The sequence below is a fragment of the Orussus abietinus genome, unplaced genomic scaffold (genome assembly GCF_000612105.2).
Source record: "Orussus abietinus isolate OABI.00-Male unplaced genomic scaffold, Oabi_2.0 scaffold16, whole genome shotgun sequence".
NCBI lineage: Eukaryota > Metazoa > Arthropoda > Insecta > Hymenoptera > Orussidae > Orussus > Orussus abietinus.
In genome coordinates, this window is record NW_019394714.1 from 283,094 (window position 1) to 303,330 (window position 20,237).

The following is a 20,237-nucleotide window of genomic DNA, read 5'->3' on the forward strand; positions in this document are numbered from 1 at the left end:
TACCGAGGAAGTCAATCATCACCTGTGCTTCTGCACTAAGAAAAAGCCCAATGAACCAAAGAAATGTTTTATTAATTCTGAGAATAATTATTTGGCTATAATAAATTGTCATAATTCCTAATAAATATTGCGTTCAATTTATTCCAGTTTATTCGGGCCAAGTAACTATTCTATTGACATAACAAAATATTCTCTTAGCACCATTCAAAGAAACACTCCATTGGTTCAATGAAATCGTTTCCTTAGTATGATCTGTAAAAATCATAATCTTCCTATAACATTTAATTTCCATTATTATTCCGTTCTATATACACATATCCGACATTTCCAGATATATTTCAGTTGCACATTTATATTATAACATCCGTTGGAAATTTTCTCCACCCCATCTATCGAACCCGGTAGTTCCAGCATTAGCGGAGCATTCCCGCCATCGGTGGGATGATTTAGTGGAGCTTTCCAGAAAACTCGAAAGCTCGAAAGCTCGAAAGCTCGAGACCCGGAAAAGTCGGTGGGAAATTCCTGTAAAAGCCCGAAGAAGAAATTCCACGCGTGGGAATTCCGTGTGAACAATGGCGGGGAGCGGGAAAACGAGCTTTCGAGTCGGTGCGAAACGAGCCGAAGTATCTGCGAAAGTATTATTACTATGGGTGCCGTTGTCGGAGCATATTGTTCGCCATAAATAGGAGGATATTCCTAGGGGTGGTGAACTCGCCCCGGAGAAGAGGAACGAAGGAAATTCCAAATTTCATCCCCACGCGCGCAAAAGCTCGCGCCGAGCCGGAGGGAAGCGAAACATTCGTCTACTCGTTAAGCTTAACGAGACGAAAAGCTCTTAAGATGAAGTGAAACCCCCTTCAAATCAGTCGATTCGAATACAATTCGGGGAGCGTTTAATATCCGAATTTCAAAGGCGTTTATTTAATATTTCGTGGAAAACCGGCCGTTTGAAACTTCCCTCGCGCTTCGATATCACCTTCTTGGGCGTAATTGCAGTTTATCGGAGCGAATTTCCCAACCGGTAAACTTTTCTCCCCTTGTTAGTCGGCTTTTCCCCGGTAAAGCTGCATTCGCCGAAGGAAAAGCAAGGGTTACCCCCCGCGAGGAAAAGGAGGCGGCTTCCGCCGCGGGGGTGTTTTAAGATCTTCGTAAATCCGACGGCCAACGAGGATCTGCATACCAAAGGCTAATCCGCGGCTTTCGGCCGATTCAAATGAAAATGCAGCTGCCTATGAATATCATTTCCGAGCCTGGACAAAGACCTTATATTCCGGATTTTATTCATGCCGAAAGGAGGACGCTCGCGGAAGGAGCGACGCTCGATGCGCGGCCTCGTTGCATTCGCAAAAATCGAATGCCTTTGTCCCATCTAGGATCCTTTGGATATCCTAGGGAAAATTCCCCACCTTCTCGCTTCCTTCGAGGAAATTTAGAGCTGGAGAAATTCCCGCGACGGCCCCGGAATTTATGAAGGATTACGAAATACCCGGAACCCCTGAAAATCTTCCCTACCCTGCGCTCTACAGAATTCCTTTTTCTTTTTCTTTTTTTGAAGGACTCTTTCCTGCCACATTTTTCGACCCAGGATTAACATCGGAATTATGCTGAACTAACCCTGCATTTTATAATATTTTTACTGGACGTGGGATTTTACCATGTCTTGTTAATGTCATTAATTCCTATTCTGAGACATTGCGAACATATTTCCATTCGTTAGTGTTTTTTTTTTATGCACTGAATAAATAGTGAACTAGAGAAATATTTCTTCGAATGGTACCCAAGAGATATTTTGTTAATTCGAGGGAAAATTGTGCCACTCAAATAAACTGGAATAAATTGGATAGAAACGTTTCTTCGCAATTGGGTGGATTTATTTGAACTCATTTTCATTTTGAATCCATTCCATTAATGTGGCGCTGAATTTAAATTCCTAAAATAACGAATTGAACAATAAAAAATGAACGCAGCGCGGATTTAAAATTTTAAATCAGCCAACTAATCAGAAATATTAATACAGCGCCGCGTTAAATACACAAAATGGCGAAGTTATCACGGAACCTCTCCGTCTTCGCGTTATACCAATTCCCTTTTTGCTCCTTTTTATGTTTACGATAACGATAACGATTTAGCGACGGTTTGCGTGGTTAAAGACGACCGGGCCATTTTCGGCGTGCTCGGGGACCGGCAAAACCGTTTAGCCGATCCGTTTACGTCGCAAAGTGACCGTTCCGAGGAAACTCGGAATATTAGAGCCGCGGCGCCAAGACCGAAGCCCCAAAGTACTAAAGTTCTCTCGTTTGTATTCTGTTGCAGCGACGGCAGCGTGGCTGAGGCAGGAGCAGCCATGTCCGATAGCAGGTGACTTTTGCATGAACGGCGGGACCTGCCTGTTTTTCGAGACTGTTGGCGAGCCAGCCTGCAGGTTAGTCATTTGCAATTTCACCTGACACCACCCCAACACTATCCTGCATGTTTCTTTCGGCCCCCATTACCGGAGACCCCGTAAAAAGTGCAAGGAAAAAAATCGACGACAATTTGGCTGGCGCGAAAAATTTACTTCTTTTATCCGCAGACTCAGCAGGCGCCATAAGTGAAAAAACGAAAAATAAGGGAAGAAAATCGACGACAATTTGGCTAGCGCGAAAAATTTTCTTCTTTTATCCCCAGACTCAGCAGGCGCTATAAGTGCAACGGGATAAATCAGCAATTTTTATCTCTTGTTAAATGTAGTGATAAAGAAATCGATATACGGCCGAAACGATTCCCGAGAATTTCGCGTTTCAGGAAAATACCGGGTACGTGGAAATTCATTCCATCGGCGTGATATTTTTTTTCCTATTATCAGGGGAAATAAAAAAAAAAGCTCCGCTCTTCGGATGCACCTCCGTGGGTGAGAAATTTCGGTACGCGTTACCGCAAGGAGCTCTAAACCTCCCCGAGTACAGAGAGCAAATATTGTTTCAATGGAGAAAAGCCACGTACGGGAGGTACGTAAACACGGGTTTATATAGGAACCCATCGAATCGGATTTGTTTCACGCCTCTCGCCGATCCGCGTATCGACTCTTTCAATTTCTCCCTTTCTCGTCGCAGGCGATTCCGTTCCTTCCGATGGCTCCGGAGCGACCGGGGATCGATCGCCGATCGATCCCCTGATCTGGATGGCGTCGACTCGGAAACCATTCCGAGCCTCCGAGTGCCGTTTCAGGAAGGAAAAACTCCCTAGGCTGGACTTCTCTCTCTCTCTCTCCGACTCCACAAAGCTTTTCCATTTCCGCCAAGAGGGGAGCTTCTCGTTGTGTCAATATTTCGAGTAAATATTTCCATCGCGACGAAGTCTGACCACTCTCTCTCCCTCTTACTAATCCCGTCGCATCTATTCGTCCTCTTCTAGACTTCCGGGGAAACGAAAAACTGTGGTATGGATAATAAATCTAGGAATAAGACGAAGGGAAACTAGCGGTGGGAAATTAAAACCAGAACTCGAAAATCACGGATTCAATCTCTTCGCTCATTTTCAAAAATTGCATCGCTGGCCTCTTTCTCTTTTTCACTAATTGCATCTATTCGTCCTCTTCTAGACTTACGGGGAAACGAAAAACTGTGGTATGGATAATAAATCTAGGAATAAGACGAAGGGAAACTAGCGGTGGGAAATTAAAACCAGAACTCGAAAATCACGGATTGAATCTCTTCGCTCATTTTCGGGAAATGCATCGCTCGGGGAGGTGCATTAAATGTCTCGTTAATTTCTCGGCCAGTACCGGTGAATAACGGGTACAAATATGACTTTCCAATGCAGTTTCCATATTTCCCAAGGGAGTTCCAAAGTTCGAGGTTCTTCCTGGCACCGATTCGCATTTAAACTTTCATCGGGAAACAAACCAGAAAATGGGATACTAAAAGCAGGTACTAAAAAGGATTTTTTACTCAATAATTCCTACCGTATTTGTTTTTACTAACCGAAGATTTTCTTTAGAAATATACAAATATGCCTTGCTATCATTCCAGGTTAATTCTTAAACTTTCGATTTGCGTCTGACCAAATCGCGGTGGAACTACTGAATCATTTATCAGTCCAAAAATTGTCTCGCTTCGCAATTTCTTCCGTCATTTTGGAATCATCGAATTATTAATTGTACTTTGATAGTGACTTGCTGGATTACTTCTACTCCCAACTATTGGAAACGTCAATAATTAGTGTATAGAATGTTTTGAAATCCCGACTCTCGCGTGTCTCTTCTTCTGCTTCTCATTCACTGGAAGTGCATTTGAAGGGGGAAAACCGACTCATACATCAAGCCTCGGTAAATGTATTGAAATCCCTTTTCATTGTTAAGAGTGTTAAGAAGTGCGGCTGACTATTGCAACCCTCTACTACTTCAAGTGCACTCAACGTACTTGCCTTTTATGTTACTTTCTGTCTCATGTTTCCTTGTCGTCGGGTACATTAAGTTCCCCTTGGAAACAATTGAAACCACTGCGGAATATTCTTTCCGTAAGCCGTGAGAATTATTTACAAAAATTTACAAACATCTTAACACACCTGACAAGGGTATAAACAATTTACAATTCCAAACCGCTGATCATGAACGCATTAATTATTACAATTGGATGCAAGGCGTTGATCGGATTATTCATATCAAACCATGAAACGTAAGTACACTTCGAAATATACAACTTTCAGAAGAGTACACATGAAATTATTTAAAACTTATCTTTCGAGTACTTCATCTGAAGATCCAAACCTTGATTTACAAATACACCATCCCGTATATAAATATTAATACGGCCATTGAAATAAATAACCATATTCATACACCGGTACCAAGTCTGACCAAAATGGCTTCCTACTACTTCCTCTCATTTCAGACGAGTACTTTAATCCTTTTGCACACTCGCAAATGCACATACTCTCTTCAGCAGAGAAAATTCCTCTCATTTCCGACATAAAGAAGAAACTAAGCAATATGACCTAAACGATAACGACCCTTCCTTATCACCTTAAGACTTATTTCTCTCCGCGCATCCGCCACGGCATTTCCACCTCCACTTTTCCCCGGGAAACTACATCTCGTTTCCCGAAGGGAATTGACTAACCGATAGATCGATTTCCGACAAACGTCTAGAGATCTCCTAGCGTGGCGTAGTTATCTTGATTGCGACTTTCCTCGAGTACCAGGAGACGGTCAATTTCCCGTCTGCTCCAGTACGGGCAATCCTTGAGAGTAGAATTTTATCGAGCGACACACGCCGCGAATTGGGAAAAGTGCCCGGCCATTCCGCGATCCGCGGTTAATGGCCGCCGAAAGGCGAATCGGGCCGAACTTTTCCGCCACGCTCGATTGGGAGGCCGATTTCGCCCCCGGTGAACTTTTTAACGGTCTCGGGGAATTCATCCGACGCAATGATCCGCGGTAAGCCGCTCCTCGGGGTAGAAAGTTCCACTTTACCCCGAATAACCTAAGCAAGACCTCCTTTGATTCCGCGCGGAGAAAAATTAACCCCTTACCGCAGGGATTTTTTGAAAACACCGGCCAAAAAAAATCAATTTTTTTTGTATGTAAAAAAAACGAACATTGTCTTGGGAAAAAAATATAATTCTCGATTATATTCGAGTGTGCACAGTTTGGCCTGTTTAGCGCGCTCGAAGAGGTCTCGATCATGAAACTTCTCTCCGAACTGATTTCATCGAATCATTTCAAACTCAACAGTATGAATATGGAAGCTATGAAGAAGGTCCTGAATTTTTTTTTAATTTTTTCACAGATGGTTTTGGTTAAGTTAAAAAATCCAAATTATCGAAGTGTCAAGGCAATTTCGAGGTGCTCACGAGTCGTGTGTCAAAGTTTCAGACGGTTCTATCCAATGCCCTTTAAAAAAAGTGTCTTATTCGAGTCGTTGGGGGTTTCAGTTCACCTTAAGGGTCGTTAAACAAATTCGGCAGTCCCCGTGACGGTGATCCATGGGGGATGAAAGTGGGATAAAAGTGTGCGCCCAGAGGTGGACATCGAATGCACGTATATCGGCCAGGCAGGGGTTGGTACTCGCGTCGAACGGCGTCGCTTGACGAGGGTTTATTGGCTTTATCAGGGAAGCGAGTCTCGCCGGGGAAAAAGGAGAAAAACTGCCAGCCGTGGTTGCAACCCTCCCTGTTCTTTCGGGCCGGCCCCGACGCCGCGATTGCCAATTCCCAAAACCCCGGAAATCCGTTTTCGGTCACCGATCCAACGCCATGGCCGAGAAGCGTCATTAAGTCGAAACCGTCGAAGGTCTGATAAACGATGTTTCTGAACTCCCAGTGTATCAGTGACCTGTTGATGCAGGGAAAAGCGACAATTTAACGGACACTTCATGATCAAGAATCGGGGTTGCGCCTCCGACAAGATCACGACCGAAGTCGAGGCCGGGCGCCGAGTCTCTTTACTACAGTCATGGCCTCAAGGACCATATAATTTCATTTCCTAATTGAAGGGGAATAAACAATTGATTTGCAAAGACGTTAAGGGTGTCCGACTGGAACCCTTTTGCGGGCTCCTTTGAGTAAAACCTCTTATTTTTCACACTTTCCTCCGTTATGAACCCGTTTTCCTATTTTTAATGTTGTTCCGAAGTAACAGGAAGTACGTGGAAGGAAGATGGTAAAGCCGAAGCACGTTATCCTTATACTTTTTTTTTTTTTTATAGTTGACTCGCCAAAACAGGATAACTTCGGCCGGCTGAAGTTTCGCCGAGGAAAAGAGTTAATTGCGTTAAAAGTTACTTCCGCAAGAAGTTAACGGTGTTAATGCACAGTCAATTAAAATTACGAAGTTATAATTAGGACTAATGGAGTCATGCCCCAGGAGGCGACGAGCCGAATCAATTCTTCACCGTTTCCGTTATCGCTCGATATTCTCGCACTTTTCCTTTCTTCTTTTTCTTTTTTTTTTTTTTTCATTCTTGCATCACTCTCTCCTGAATGTCTAATTAATTTCGGGATTTCAATCGAACCCTTACTTTCCAGACACAATAAACCGATTAAACGTTAGACTATGGAACACCGACTTCGCTCATGAAATTTTCTTTCCTCTTACCCACAGCTGAGAAGATATTTTATAAAAATAATTCCTTTCCGTTAATAGAGAGTATATTGAACGATCGGCGAACTGTATTATTCAAAAGCTACTACTTGGTACGAGATAATGATTTATTTAATCCGATAATTCACGAATCGAGGCGCTCGGCCAATTCCGGCCAATTCCGGCAGCCCGGGCCGATAAAAGCGGTCCCTGCGTCGATAATACGCGCCAGATCGGCTGAGTTTATCGGGATACTGCGATACTCTGTTTTCCCCGAATTTTCACGCCCCCGCGCGTTAGGCGCGACCGCGGTTTCCGCACGCGTTTTTTTCCTTCTTTTTTTTTTTTTCCCCCGCCCACCGACGCGGTCGCTCCTCGCACAAAGCGCCCTCTAGCCCGTTTATTCTCCCTGGAAAACCAGCCCGAATAAAAAGAGACCAACCCTTGCATCCGTTACCATTCACTTTTTACCCCTTTTTATCACTCTTTCTCTCGCAACTTTTTCCGCCATATACTTCGGCGCAGCTTGTTTTCTCTCGAGATGTCGCCCGGAGCCCGCCACGGGGGAATTCAGCACCTTGAAATAAATCTCCCAGATAACCTAAAGTTTAAGATAAACTAGTTTAGATAAACTGGTTTAAAAGTTTAAGATAAACTAATCTTTATCTGCGAGATTTATTCCAAGGTACATCATTTGTGGATAGAGACGTTCAGATTAAAACAATGTACATAGGGAAATAATCGGAAGAATTTTTTTCCTGGCACTTAGAATCATTCACTCCTTTCATAAGCACTTTTAACGTATGGGCGAATTTCGTCAGGCCGTGCAAGCGATATTCGACCAAACGTCGGGCGCACTTATGGGTCCATAGCATTTCATTTATTCAAGAACGTAGAAGAGGCCCAAAATCTGGGAGTTATGGGAAATGAAATTTTTCACTCGATGCACGATTACGAGCCCTTGTGGCGTATGGGCGAATTTCGCTAGGCCGTGCAAGCGATATTCGACCAAACGTCGGGCGCACTTATGGGTCCATAGTACTGCTGGATTTAAAATTCATTTCATTTATTCAAGAACGTAGAAGAGGCCCAAAATCTGGGAGTTATGGGAATGAAATTTTCCACTTGATGCACGATTACGATCCGATTGCCATAATCTTCGGCATGTCGGAGAGGCCGACTTCCGTCGCCGTCCGGCCGGATGGGAAATATAATGGGGCGCCGCCCCTTGCGGATTAATCCGCGGATTATCTCGGCCGATCGAGTCCTCGGGGTTGATTTACGCCGGGGAATCGCGTGGCCGGCACTAAGGCTAGGATTTGTAGGTTAGGAATTTAAAACCACCCCCTCCGACACTATATATCCGCTTTGGCACCTTTAACGCGCGGCGTCCGCCCTCAAATTATGCCGACCTACGGCGTCCGCGATGGTCGACGTAATGGGTCTCGAGAAAATTAGTGGACTTGCCGGATATTCCCTCCGGAGGTGGAACCCCATCCCCCGAATCGATCCGATCGTAACGATCGATCCTGCCGATTCGATGTCCTGCTTACGCGAAATTCGAGAGTGCTTCGAATCTCCCAAGGGATCTCCATTTTGTAACTTTAACCCCCTTTAAGGTGGTATGAAAGAGTGATCTTATATATATAAAATATATAGGCTGACTATACATATATATATATGTCCTTAAATAATATTTAAAAAAAGTCCTGACACCCACGAAACATCCATTTTTGAAAATTTATTTATAGACATTTTATGATTTGTTATAAACAATGAATTGTCACGGGTGTCGGAACCTCCCCTGTGCTCTTCATAATCACGTCGTGAAGTTTTATACGACTCGGTAAATCCAGTTTGGAGAAAAATGTCGCATAAGATTGACTCCTCGGAAGTCGCTTTCGTACCGCCTTAAAGTGTGCCGACACTCGACAATGGCGAAACATTCTTCCCCGAGACTTGTAACGAGAGATTGTTTATTCTGAGCGGAGATTTTGATTTCCCGGGGGAATCCTGATCTAGCCAAGTCGTCCTCGCAGGACTCGCCGGATTCCCTCCCTTTGGCCGGGACTCAGGACTACGGCGATAAATAATTCCTTCTCGAAGATCCACTTACTTATTTACTCTCCGGGACTCTCGGGAGGATTTCCGGCGGAGATTTTCGGTCCTTTCGCGAGCCCTTCCCCGGAGGAAAGGACCCCTCCACGGGGAAATTCGTGGGGAATTTCTAGGGAACTCTTCTGGGACTTTGAGAAAACTCCACCCGAGCTCGAGATAAGCATACAGACGTGCGATACGATATCTCCTATTTGTTTAAGCGTTTATTTATCGCCTTCGATGTAGATACATATTAACTACCGAATTATTTGCCGGAGAGTTTATTTATTTTATTTCTTCGGCAAAATAGTCAAGTGGTTAACTAATTCTGACAGGTGTCATTTTCTCAAGGGGCGTTGATTTTTGATAATAGGATTAAATATGCTGCTTTTTAGAATTGCGGATATTGTACTTGGGAATCTACTGATATTAGGGGTACCCATGTATAATTAATTATAATGAAGAAAAATTGATTACTTATGGGTACCCCTGAGGCGAGTATACTTGTCAAAAACAGCTGATTGGTAATATCAGCTGTTTTTGACAACTATACTCGCCGTGGAAACACTCTTCAAGGAGGTCGCAATGTTTAACCGGATAAATGAGGAAGTTTCAGGTCGTTCGTTGTCTTCCAGTAAAGAAATTCTCTTTGTTTTCGCTTTTTAAGAGGGGAGCAAAGGCGCGTTCCAAAATGGCGGAGACAAAGAGGGCGCGCCGGCCCGGTCAAGACCGACAGGGCCGATAAATAAAGTCGACAGGGGATCTTCTAACTTATTTATTTCCGCACGTCGAAGCCGCGGCCAGGTGTATCTTTTTACGCGGTGGACGGGAGATTTTTGGCGAGCATTCAAGTCTCCGGCTCGAATGTTTTGGCTAGGGCCCTTCTGGCACCATTTTGTCTGCCGGAGGAGCGAAAAGTGGGAACTGACAGTAATTCCTGCATCTTTGAAACAAATCGAGAATAAGTCTTGCAAATTTAGCCCAACCTGACCAATAGATCCTGCAATGTTTAATAAAATTCCTCTCTTGACTTTTAACATTAAAAAAAAAATGTTAAATCAAGCAATCTTAAATGTAATCTCAATTTTGGGATTTCACTACTGAACGTTCCCTCGTTATCCTCCCGTAGAATTTATGTGAATAATTTCAAATACAGTGTAATAAGCATTTCTGATTTGACCTCGTAGTACATACATAATATCTAGTATTAGATGGTGGAAAATAAAATGGGGGAATAAATTGCAGTCCAGCATTCTAGGGGAAAAGTTAAATCCACCATCCGTAAGCCGACTAAGCGCGTGAGGGAGAAATTTACCCGATAGAATCGATAAAAAAAAAAAAGAAAATACGGAGAAGGAGAGGAAGAGAAACGAAGCGAAGTTCGGTATTTAGTGGAAAAACACAGGCATTATTTAAATAGTCGTGGCAAAGGGTCAGAGAGGATAATGGGTGAAAGGAAAGGAGAGGAGGGACGAGGAAGGGAAGCCCGGAAAACGTGAAAGAGAAATAGCGCGAGATGCGAAGGAAACTAAAGCAAAAGGTGGAGAAAAAAAATCCCGAAAGCGGAGAAAGGAAAAAAGAGAGGGCCGAAATGGCGGAGGCGAACGGAGGGAAAAGGAGCGACCGAGTGCTGGAAAAACTCAGGAAAAAGGGAATATCTGCTGGGAAGGGATGGAAAGTGGGGGACGGAAGATTAAAAAGATGGGGTGGAGGAAGAGAGACGTCGAAACGGCGATCGAATCTCTCCTCCCTACCTCTTTTCCTCTCTACGTGAGCGAAATTTATAGCCAAATATCGGGTCTATCGACTCGACCACGGAAAAAGGCGAAATCGGCCGGTAATGGAAAAAAGGAATCATCGCCGGGCAGATTTTCGAGGTTTTCCGTCCCGAGGACTTCATCCCGGCCGGAAAAGTGGATAAAAGTGCCGATGAAACGTATTAATAACCCCGACAAAAGGATAGCGAGCCACTTCATCTGTGCCGGACGTTTTCTCTGCTTCGGACGGTGTTTACGAGAAATCCGCCAGATGGCGGAAAATACCATCCCGGGCGCAGAACTTGGGGAACAAAGGCAGCCCAAAATGCATTTAAATTCGTTCTGACTCGATTCACTCGGTATATAAAAATCATTCCATTATTCTTGGCTTTTCCAGAATCAGCCTTAACACTGAACGTGTACCGATACTCTTTGCAATTAGAGGTATACTAAAAAAATTAAGAAGCTTCAAGGAAGAAAGAATGAGCCGCCAAAAGCGGGGAATTTTTTTAGAGACATGAAAATCGTGTAAGGAATCCGTTAAGAGCATGAACATCCGACAAATGTCATAATCGAGTATCGATGTCACGTTTATCGTCCTCCTAGGGGAATTAGAATAGAGAATTGTTGGAGTTTACGGGCGGATATTGGCCCGATCTCTGCGACAATGGCGGTAATGGAAAAAGAGATCCCGCCCGGGCGGATTTTCCAGATCGCCCCGGGATTTCGGCGCGGAAAAACTGGACGAAAATATCGTCGAAACGTCCGAGTAACACCGATAAAAAGAACGGCGAGACGTTTTGTCTGCGGTGGATATTTCCTCTCCGAGGGTTGTTTTCGGGAAAATCAGCCGGATGGTGGACGAAAGCATTTCCCCCAATAAACGCGGGAAATGTTTGGGAAATAACGAGATAGCTTCCGGACCTGGGGAAGATTGCTCATCCTCCAAGAAATCTCCGGTGATGATTTCATAAACGAGGCCGAATAAAAGAATCGCGTTTCTGCGATCCCTTTGACGACGCCGATAAACCGCCACAAGTAATCCTATCGTTCATTCTTCCATCCCTCGTTTTTCCATTTAAAAAAAATTAATTTACTGACAGGACTATTATACATCGTTACCTGAATCATGAACAACGGCGAGAAACAATTGTTCGGGAAGAAACATTCATATCGTCGATTTAAACGAATCTTGTTCTCTCGTCCTGACACTTCCTTGGACGTATCCAGGATTTTCCTCTCGCAATGCATATTTCTTTTTCAACTAGCGTCTCTTCTCGGTGTACCAAAGCTTTACAAGAATCATCTTCAAAGTGAATTTAAATGAGTCATGAATTTTCTTATGGTAGCAGGGAAATTAATTCCGAAAATTATCGGGATCCTTTTTCGCGGCCATCTTTTCTGGGGGAGAATTTTGTACTCCGAAAGGAGCGAGTCTTGAGGTCGTTAAAAAAAAGGGAAAATGAAGGAAAGGTAAATTCGTATCGGAGAAGCGTCCAGGACGAGCAAATTCGGTGCGAGGAAACCAACCTTCGTCCACGTATCCCCGCAAGCTCGACCCCCTCACCTCCCCTCTTAAGGAAATAGAGCTGTCCGACGCAAGCTCGCTCGCACCGCAACGAGCTTTCAAGATCTGCCGATAAATGGTAATCGTTCGAGACCCGATCCAAACCTCTCCCCTCGCACCGAAGCTCCTTTCACCTGCAAGTTCCACTTCACGTCTCGACGAGACTTCAAGCTGTAAGGCTGAAAAGCTGCGTGCGATGCGCGCGCAGCGTCGTGAAGTTGTACGCAAGAGACGCGCCGACACGAAGAGAGAAATGTTCGCAAAATTAAAAAAAAAAAAGACCACGAAGAGAGAAACATAATATTCGCAAAATTAAAAAAAAAAAAAGACCACGAAGAGAGAAACATAATATTCCCAAAATTAAAAAAAAAAAAGACCACGATGATAGAGACATGATCCGATGAAACGCATACATATCGATGTTTAGACACATCTAAATATAAAACAAGACTAATTTCATGAATTTTAATTCCAATATCCGCCGGAGAGTTCGATGCGTGAAGTTTCATCTCGAAACGCGTCGACCCTCACCCGCGACATCGATCACCTCGTCATTACTAAATAAACCCAAGTAAGTTTGGATCCTGATCTGGAATTTACAGTAACCCACTGTTTATAAAATAAATGAAATGCCGACTTTACGCGTCAAATTTGAGACAAAGGGAGCTTCCGGCATCGGCGCGATCCGCGACTTCCAATCGAATCCGAGTGCTTTTCGCCGTATCTTCCGCGGTGGCTTAGAGCGTGCTTGCAGCCCCGAAAGCTCTCGGGGGACGTGAACATTTAGAGTAATTAACCGCGATTCAAATCGAGAGTCCTAGAGGCGTGCAAGCTCCGGTTCCCCCGAAACCTCCACCCCCACGTGGTGGAGAACACGCGTGGCTGAAAAAGCTCTCGAGATCCAACGAAAGCGCCGACCCAGATCTTCGCACATCGCCAGATTTCGAGGAGATTCGCTCGCAATCGGCCGATTTCCGCCTTAGCAATCCGAGAAAAAAGTTCTCATGAACCTGGAATTGTACAATCGTATATACAGGGCGCAACCAAACTCGTGCCCCTCAAGAAACTCGGTAGAGTTTCGAGCCAAGTACATTTTTTAGCGAGGATCGCGTTCGTTTACACGGCTCTGCTTACTGGAAAGCCTATACTATTTTTCCTTCTTTTTTTTTTTTGTTTTTTAATTAAGAGGACGTGAAAGTGGCATCCGAAAGCTCAATCGTTCATAAAACTTTTCTACGAAATGTGTGTCTCAAATCGTTCCATACTTTAAAACGTGAATATGGAGGCCCTAAGATAGGTCCTGAAACTCGGGAAATTTAATTTTTTATAAACCACTTTTAAAATACCCATAAACAAATTTGAAAAGAATTGAAATTTCATGAGTCTCAGGACCTTCCTTATAGTCTCCCTATTCACGTTGTAAACTTTCAAACTATTCGGTAAACCAAGTTGGGAGAAAAAAATTTTATAAACAAATCCTCTTCGACGCCACTTTCACATCACCTTAATTCTCTGTAACTCAATTTACTGGTACTATGTATTTTTTTTTTTTGTGTGTAGCATTAAGACACGTATACGTATATTTTCAGGTAAAGATATTAGCAAATGTCTGTTAGAATGATTGATATTAAAATCCGAGGGTTCGCCCCTTTTACGAGGGATTTTCCTTCGGCAACAATTGACCCTCTTTAATGAATGTAACTCCCCCTTCAACGCCTCCTATGACAATGGGGATAATGGGTGAGTTCGTTTCCGCGAAGCTCGGCCGGTAACGAAATTTCCAATGCGCGGATCATTCGACCGATTGAATTTCCCGCTTCTCCAGGTACCTGCGCCAATTTACTCGAAATACAATGAAACGAGTGCTCGCTCATCCGCGAATCGACATTATCCATCGGAGCGTCCTTTCCCGTAGACTAAGAAGTCCTGAGTTGCCTTTCTGCCAACACTTCATCCACCTTTTTACGCCGAACCCTTCGAAAGCTTTTTCCTCACCGCTTACTTTCCTACTACAAGGGAAGAAAAGTAACATTTCCGCCAGGAAAATTCCGAGATAACAATGGAAGGAATATATAACAATGAAAGGTCAGAAATACCCGAATGCCGTTTGCCTTTAAAATAAAAGCCACTCGGTACCGTCAAAGAACACGTGGCCTAAATGTATTTGGCGCGGAACTCCACCGAACTTTTCTATTAACGAAGCCAGAGAAAAATGGAGCCTTAAAGTTACAGAAGCTTAGTCGTTGGATAATCCGGGTAATTTCACTTTCTTACCGGTACAACTAACGGAAACATTTCCGTCAAAGTGTGCGGTAGCTGGAAATGTCCATTAATTAATATTAATAGGTAACGGCGTGTAAAGTTGTAAAATCTCGAACCGATTCTATGGTGTATCATGTAAATGGAGTATTTTATATATTACAGAAATTACGAGAAATTGCGTAAAGAGGGAACAGGTATGTAAATTATTATATTTTTAGGGTGTGTACGAGGGTACCAGTGCCTTAGGGGAGGGTCATAAATTCACCATTAAATTCTGATTTCCAGACCACCCTGGAATGGGTGGTGGAGGAGTTCAGCTAATTGCGGGGAATCCGACCAATCAGGGGTGGGAAATGGCCGAAGTGGCGAACACCCATCGCGGAATGAAATTTCTCAAAAGGTGACCTGTCCCACCAGCTGGCACCCATTACGATTTCCATCCCCCATAGTCGCCCTCTTTAGCGATTACGGGACGACATAAATCTAGTTATGAAACAATCTCGGCATAACTTGGGACGAGTTACCTTGAAATTAAAAATCCCGGCTCTTCCTCAAGTCTTTCGGACAAAGGCAGATTCTGGAATTATTAATAATTAAAAAGCTTGTTCCTTAACCCTTTCATATCCGGTAACTCCAACGTTTCGGAAATAATTTCCAAATATTTCCAGTCATTTCCGCTTACGACATCAGCTGATCTCCCCTTGATTTACAGATTTAAAAACCATGATTTCCTTTTTTAAGAACCGATTGCCTTTGATTTCATACGATAAGCAATAATTCGATTCGATAAGAAGTGACAGTCGGCCTTAAAATAGTAGCAACGTTTCGGAAATAATTTTCAAATATTTCCAGTCATTTCCGCTTACGACATCAGCTGATCTCCCCTTGATTTACAGATTTAAAACCCATAATTTCCTGAGTAAACCCCCCTAAAACGAAAGCGAACTCCTTTAGTATTACCGAGATTCGCGGGAAACCTCCACGAGAGATTATCCCTCACTCGAAGGACCTTTTACACCCTGGTGCACAAAGGGTGAAACCCTGACGCTCAGTTACGCGGTCCAGAGTGGCCGAACGATAAGAACGCTTCCCCTAATGGCCGCAGCAATGGCAACCACGAATGGCCGCTGTTTGTCCATGTTATGTCCGAGGCGATACCACCGGGCATATTTATCCCGGTATGGGACTTGTTACCGCACCCCATTGTCCACCAACAAGAGAATACGTATGTGTAGATATCTTCACACCGTTGACGAATACGCGAGAAATGCGCGCCCATTTTGAGGTTATGCGGGAAGAATTGAGGTTATGCTCGAAGAACGCACAGCGTAAGTAATGCAAAAAGCAGGGAAATTGCTCAATGGAGTTATTGAATTTCTTCCAAAGTCAAATTTCCGGTGTTAAAATTCAGTTAAAAACGCAGACGGATACGTTATACGTATGGTATACATAACATATACGTTACGTATACGTTACGGATATTATCGATATCGACCGATTCTCGAAATAATTGAGGAAAGCCGCGGATTCGAACACAGACTTTTATCTTATACGTACGTTATACGTTACGTATACGTATACTTTACGGATACGATACGTATACGTTACGGATATTATCGATATCGACCGATTCTCGAAATAATTGAGGAAAGCCGCGGATTCGAACACAGACTTTTACCTTATACGTACGTTATACGTTACGTATACGTATACTTTACGGATACGATACGTATACGTTACGGATACGATACGTATACGTTACGGATACGATACGTATACGTTACGGATATCATCGATATCGACCGATTCTCGATATAATTGAGGAAACCGAGAATGGCGTGAGTGCCGAGCATTTGCGTTGGTCGTGACCGATCGCGGATCCCTCGATAAAGCGCCTTCCCTGGAGCTTTCGGGCCGAAAGCTCCGAAATGATCCGGCTCTCGCCACGAGCGCAGATAAATAAAATCGAGCGGGGCGCCGTTGCGAAACGGGCGGAACCTCGAATTTCGTTATCGCCCCTGCAGCCTGCTTTTTGTTCCCGTCCCGCAGAGACAATGCCCGGTTATCGTTACGAGCGTAGAGATAACCGATCGCGAAAACTCGCGTCCAGAGACGGGAGTTTATCGCCGATCTCGCGTGGGGAGACATCATCGCCAACGTGCATCAGTCACTTAAATCACTCTCTGTACTTCTTGTTCCTTAAGGTGATGTGAAGGTGCCGAGGGTATGACACTTTTCTCCAAACCAAGTGTACCGAATCCATTTAAACTCTAGAAAATTAATATGAAAGCTACAAGGAAGGTCCCTCCACCCGTGGAATTTCATATTTTTTTATAGAAAAAATTCCAGACACCTGCAAAATTTTTTTTTCAAAAATTGTAATCTCATGGGTGGAAGGACCTTATTTGTAGCCTTCATATTCGCGTTGTGAACTTTGAAATGATTCGCTGCACCCAGGGGAAAAGTTTCTTCAGCGAGACCTCTTTGACGCCACTTGCATATAATCCTTAATTAATTCTTTAGGAAATACATGTATGTAGGAAAATATGTATACGCATCGTGAAGATTTAAAACCGTCTCGCATATTAATGCTGTTAGTGCGGGCAACTAGAACGAGCCCAATATTATGTCAGTTAATAATCCTGCATAATGCCTTACGTGTCGAACTAACCTAGAAGGACCCCACATTCGCCAATCAAGCTGTGGGCGCTTGTCATATAGTCCACCCCCATAATAATTAACGGCTCCCATCGGTAATGTAGGGAACGTCAATATGACGCCATGTTGCCCAATAACGATGGATTGCTCGTTACAATAATTTATTCCCAATTCGGGCAAAGAAACTATTTTACGGCACATCGTACATTCTGCAGGCCAAAGAGTAATTTAAATCTTTATTTTCGGACCACTGGGAATTATCAATATCCTCCCTTTAAGGGGATATCAAAGTCTCATCTGTGGAGTCAATTGTTCATATAACATTTCTTCAAACTGGGTGTACGGAATTATTTAAAACTTTACAACGTGAATGCCGAGGCTGTAAGGAAGGTCCTGGCACTCGCGAAACTCCAGTTTTATAAAAAATCCAACAATTGTGTATAAACAAATTAAAAAAAAAAAATTGAAATTTCATGGGTGTCAGAACCTTCATAGCTTTCATATTCACGTTGTAAGGCGGGGAACGATTTGATACACCCAATTTGAAGCAAAGTTTCATAAAAAAGGCCCCAAAGGGTTACACCCAATTTGGAGCAGTTTCATAAAAAAGGCCCCAAAGGTTTAATATCCGGCTCACCCCCTGAGATAACCAATATCCAACAGATATCGAAACGAGTGTTTCCGTACCACGAGACTCTTAGCTCGAAATCGACGTCGATTTTTCGCAATCTTCTAATTACCGAGGTGGGCGAGAAATCGCAGCTCGCATTTCGACCTTTCCGATTCCGGGCGATAACTTTAATGCGGATCGATATAGCTGCCGGTTCGCGTGAGCCGGCACTTTAATCTCGAGCCAAAGCTTCGATAAAGTATGTACACACACGTATGTATGTAACGTAGGTATAAATAAATGTGCACGGAGAGGGATATACCTAACGGCGTCGATCGTGGAGTCTGCTCGCTTCGCGGTTATTTAAACGGGGTATAAATAAAGTCCCCAGCGGTGAATTTTTCCACGAGGAGCGACTAACAATAAAGAGAATAACTCGCCGGGGGAAAAGAGCTGCAGTTCTAAGATAAAACTCTCTTCCACCGGGGAAAAAGAAAAGCAGGAGGAAAGAAAAGAAAAGAGGAGGAAATGAAATCGACGTTAAAAATATAACCACCAAGTTATACAGAATTATTAGGGAATATTAACGATCCCCAATAACTCCCGTGACTGCGAGAGTGAATTAAAAAAGATAAACGAATCTACGCTAAGAAAAGGAAAATTCACCGGACCGAAGAAATGTATATATATATATATATTTTTTTATAATTCAAAGAATTTAATAATAATATTTAGCTCAAGTTGTCAGAATTTCGGAGGAAGGTCGCATGCAATTTAATCGATTTTATTTTAATGGAACTCTTTGACCCGACGAAATGTTTCATCGGTACTGTTCTGAGAAATCATTCTCTGGTTCGGTGGCATTTTCCATTTTTTTTTTTTTTTTGAGCACGTTAAATTAATCTAAATACGAATATCTTGTTGCAGATGCGCGGAGGGATTCACGGGTCTGCGCTGCGAAACGAAGGACGTCATCAGCACCGGAAGTGTGTACAACCGCCATAGGGCGCCATTCTCATGCAAGCTGGGACTCTCCACCTCGTACTACTGCTAGCGATAATTAAACGGGGCCCAAATAAGTCGAGAGCTTATATGGTGAACCCCCACCCGGGAAGCTACGCCCCCGTCACATCAGCCCTCGTCTCTCTTAAGGGGTTACACCGTGACGAGTGTCCGAAAATGATCGTCGAATTTCCAGCGATTTTTTTTAAACGGAAATAAGGACTTCTAGATACGCTTACCACCGGGGATTTGTTAAACCAGGATGAAATCTCGCGTAAAGATATTTTCCTTTCCATTTTCATATATCCAAGATGGCGGCCGTGGGGCAATTTCGCTGCAGCGCCATCTCAGGCGTCTCTCGCGATGGCGTAGTTAATAAGCAGAATTTCCGAGCTGGAACGAAAAGCCAAAGATATTTCAATTCTAATTGACATTTGTCAGACAAGATTCTCTGTAGAATTATGCTTTTTCTAACGACTTGGAGGACGTTAAAAGAAACCTTAGACGCCGTCAACACCGCCGCCATTCGAAGTCTGTTTCTAAAGGAACGCGAGTTAACGTTTCCTTTTTTGCTCATTGGTTTACGAAACGGAAGGGAAATAGGAACATACCTTTAACCCAACCGAATCAATGAAAATGTATTCGAGTCAATATCGATTTCGTAATTGCCAGGTCAACTCAGGAAAGAAAATCGGATTCTCCTTCCAACCTCTGCCATGGTGTAACTCCTTGAACGCGACTGACGCGCCACCGGCGGCCGATCATCGAATCTCAAGCGCGCCCGCGTGCGCGAACCAACAGGAAAGAAAGAGAGAAAGAGAGCGAATGGGAGCGTGAATGCATCGTAGCGAATGAGAGGGAGAAAGAGAGAGAGAGAGAGAGAGAGAGAGAAAGTGATGGGAAAAAGTCGCGGACCGGAAGTGCATCTCAGAGGAGGAGTCTCGTGCTCTCCCCTGAAAGCGGGACCGACAGAGAGAGATAGGTTATCCGCGTGCTTCCGCTCATACATACCAAATCCGCCATATTGAAAATTCCACAAGGTAGATCGCGGAGATGATTGGCCATTTCCGTTGGAGCCATATTTCCCGGCGAAATCGAACGATTCTTTCGGCGCGCGATTTCAAAATGGCGGATAAGGACGCTGTGGCTGTGTTCCGATTTTGCTGACACCACCTCCGGATTTGTTTGCATTCTTTATTCGACTTGGACTTGTTTCCTTTACTC

General features: G+C 43.7%; 1 protein-coding gene across 1 annotated transcript in view; it reads left to right on the plus strand.

The window, feature by feature from the left end:
• Window positions 1-19,481, plus strand: part of LOC105696724 — a 154,074-nt gene extending 134,593 nt beyond the window's left edge. The window contains exons 4-5 of the mRNA XM_012419422.1: window positions 2,314-2,422; window positions 18,939-19,481. Of these exons, the coding sequence (XP_012274845.1) occupies window positions 2,314-2,422; window positions 18,939-19,065 (236 nt within the window). The 3' untranslated portion in view covers window positions 19,066-19,481. The remainder of the gene's footprint in view (window positions 1-2,313; window positions 2,423-18,938) is intronic.
• Window positions 19,482-20,237: the final 756 nt, after the last annotated feature.